This window comes from Abramis brama (genome assembly GCF_963993115.1).
Source record: "Abramis brama genome assembly, chromosome: 6".
NCBI classification, from domain to species: Eukaryota; Metazoa; Chordata; class Actinopteri; order Cypriniformes; family Leuciscidae; genus Abramis; species Abramis brama.
This window is the reverse complement of record NC_139968.1, coordinates 32078142-32081464: the sequence shown is the minus strand read 5'-3', so window position 1 is coordinate 32081464 and position 3323 is coordinate 32078142. Positions and strand designations below refer to the sequence as shown.

The window sequence follows — 3323 nt, the reverse complement described above, 5'->3', positions numbered from 1 at the left end:
GATTGGTATTAATGTAATGAAGGATGGAAGTCAAATTCGGTGGCGGTTTGGAAAATATTTACTAGCTGAAATAAATGTAAATAATGACAGCATCACTGTATATGATGATGTTGCTGATGGGAGATTCAGAGACAGACTGAAGGTGGACAATCAAACTGGATCTCTGACCATCACAAACATCACAACTGAACATGCTGGAGATTATGAAGTACATACCAACCGACAAATGAAAATAATTTTCATTCTCACTATCAGCTGTGAGTTAAATATTTGTTTCACCTTTTTATTTTTTAATCACTCCATATAATATCCACACACCAATTTACTCTATTCTGTTGTTTTATGATATTATTTATTTTAAATTTCAAACTATTTACTTTCTCAAACAATCATAACTTTATTTAAAAGTTAATCTGTGACAAACCCTGTTCCTGTTTGTTCTCCATGTGTGTTTGGTGATGCAGATAAGGTGAAGTCAGTGTCAGTGTCGGAGGGAGATTCAGTCACTTTAAACCCTGGGCTTACTGAAATAGGCCTACGTGAAAATCACATAGAGTGGGAGTCTGAAACAGAAAGGCTAGCTTTCACTGATGGGAGATTCAGAGACAGACTGAAGCTGGACAATCAAACTGGATCTCTGACCATCACAAACATCACAACTGAACATGCTGGAGTCTATAAACTTCATATAACTAGAACAGAATCATTTTTACCATCACCATCATCAAAAACATTCAATGTTTCTGTGTATGGTGAGTAGAAATCATTTCCCAGACAGCAACATAGTGTCGGCCCAGATCCGGCCCACATCTGGTATATGTGGAATCCACGTGTACCAGATGTGGGCCGGATCTGGGTTGTCCTTTCCTTCAAATATATTCTCATTTATTAACCTTTTCACAAGTACATTTTATTCACATTAGAATGTAAATAAAACTTGTTGTCAAACTGAAATTATTATAATTGCCGCTTCCATCAACATCAGTGTATTTTACAAACTGTTTTGTAAACTGTATGATTATCTTGTAAAAACTACTAAATGTTTTTTCTTGTACCTACTGTATGTGTATTTAAATGTCTGAAACCTAAAAGAAACATTATGTGGTTGAAAACACTGTGATTTGACAAGTGCAGAGCGCATCCGTCTTTGGCTCAGCACCAGTCATATGTTTTCTTATTTTATAGTTTGAGATGACAGACCGTATAAACACTCAATCATTACATTGAACCAAAAATCAGATTGTTGATTAGATTTGGTTATTTCTGCTGCTGCAGAGCAAACACACACGTGTCGTGTGCTGTGAGCAAGATATGCTGCTGCTGTAGTACATGAGTTACCTGAAGCAGATCTATACAGGTGGAGCTGGGGAAGGTGGAGGGTTTCTGAAAGACCGCCGCACTGCTAAAGCAAATGATGACCAAGTATTTGAAGTTTGAGCAGATACAGCAGGAACCAATCATCTGTGCCCTATAGAGAATCATGTGATTTCAATCAGACTGTGCCATCTAGAGTTTCATAACAGAACCAGAATTTCTCCTTATTCTCACATGTTTTCCAGCTCGTCTGCCTGTTCCTGTCATCATCAGTAACTCTTCACAATGTTCTTCGTCAAATTGTTCATTGGTGTGTTCATCAGTGTTGAAAGTGTGTGATGCGACTCTCTCCTGGTACAAAGGAATGAGTGTATTGTCCAGCATCAGTGTGTGTGATCTCAGCATCAGTCTCTCTCTACCTCTGGAGGTGGAATATCAGGATAAAAACACCTACAGCTGTGTGCTGAACAATCCCATCAGCAACCAGACCACACATCTGGACATCAACACACTCTGTCACACATGTGCAGGTACCACAGCACTGACGATATGCACTGAGTCAGTGCTGATATTAGCGTTTAATGACTGATCTGATCTCAGTTTGATGTTTTTATTCCTCAGACTCAGGCCACTGTTGTGGTCCTACTGAAGCTGTGATCCGATTGGTCCTCTCTGCTCTGGTGGGCGTGGCTACTGTCATTGTTCTGGTTTATGAGATCAGATCCAGAAGAGCTGAACAAGATCAAGCACATATTCACACATCAGGTACCTAACTGATGATGTCATTTCTCACAAACTGTTTTTGCATAAATATTTGTTCCATTTATGTCTTAATATGTTCATCTTTTTCAGGAAGTATTGAAATCTAAAGCAGCACGCTGAACATCAGATGTTCTTCAAGTGTATTTCTTGTTGTTCTAGTGATTTTGTCCTTTTAAATGTAGTTTATTACTCAAGCTTGTGCTCTCCCTTTGCATTTCAGTGTCTTGATATTTTTAAAAACAATTTGAAGGGCTTTATTGTTTATATTTCCCTCATGTAGTGTTTTAGAGTTTGATCGTTCCAGCAAACTTTTTTCCTTTCTCCCAGAAATATATAAAATCTATTTCTATTTTATTTTTGTGTTTCTGGACACGTTTTACTGTTTGCTCTCCCTTTGCATTTTCAGTGTCTTGATATTTTTAAAAACAATTTGAAGGGCTTTATTGTTTATATTTCCCTCAGACATGTAAAACAAATGAATAAAGACACACAGATCTCACTTTACTACCGCTCTCCATTTGTCATATGTATTTTTCTTGCCTTTATCAATAAAGTTTTCTCACTCTGAGGTTCAAGAGTCTCTCCATGTTTTATTACATTTACAGTAACATTACAGAATTCATTTGAAAGTGTCACAGTTCAGTCGTGTTTCAGATCAATCTGAGTGTTTTCTGACATTTTTAGCATCACTATCATGGGGTTTTGATAGTGAACCGATGAAGAAAATGTTTCTTAACTATACACTATTCTCATGTGTAAATGATTAAACTGTGATTTTACTGTGAGATCAATTTTGAATTCAGGTCTAAACTCTGATTTTTATATGGAACAAAAACTTATATAAATGCTATAAGAGTAATACTACACTAATATTTTATTAGAACAATTTATTTTTGTAAAAAATATTTTTATATATAATATATTTTTTATTTTTATTTTCTGTATTGGTCATTGCACAATTAGTTTACATGGTTATAAAAACAAAACCTAAAAATAACTTGCAGGGAAAGTTCTGGGATGGTTCTTTTCACCTTTTAAGATTCCTCTCTCCGTTCTGTGTAAACTAGCTGACCTTGTACAAGGGAGGAGTTGTTCTTGTTCTTTTTTTTTTTTTTTTGGCTCTGTATTAATTTAATTTGGTGGTTCATAAATAGTATAGTATACGGAGCACCCCTAGTCCCACTTCGGCAAAAAAAAATAATTATAACTATCTTGTGGCCTCAAGATAGTAACTCGTGGCCTCAAGA

At 36.0% G+C, this 3323-nt stretch overlaps 1 protein-coding gene across 1 annotated transcript; it reads left to right on the top strand.

The window, feature by feature from the left end:
* Window positions 1-1567: 1567 nt before the first annotated feature.
* On the top strand, window positions 1568-2587 carry LOC311085789 (uncharacterized protein). The gene is made up of 3 exons (XM_084118423.1): window positions 1568-1844; window positions 1936-2079; window positions 2167-2587. Exons 1-3 carry the CDS (start codon window positions 1679-1681, stop codon window positions 2181-2183), a joined length of 327 nt encoding a protein of 108 aa, XP_083974549.1. The 5' UTR covers window positions 1568-1678; the 3' UTR covers window positions 2184-2587.
* Window positions 2588-3323: the final 736 nt, after the last annotated feature.

Coding starts and splice junctions, on each gene's coding strand:
- LOC311085789 (XM_084118423.1), top strand. CDS start 1,679: ATGAGTGTATTGTCCAGCATCAGTGTGTGTGATCTCAGCATCAGTCTC. Junction 1,845..1,935: donor ACTCTGTCACACATGTGCAG/GTACCACAGCAC, acceptor TTTATTCCTCAG/ACTCAGGCCACTGTTGTGGT.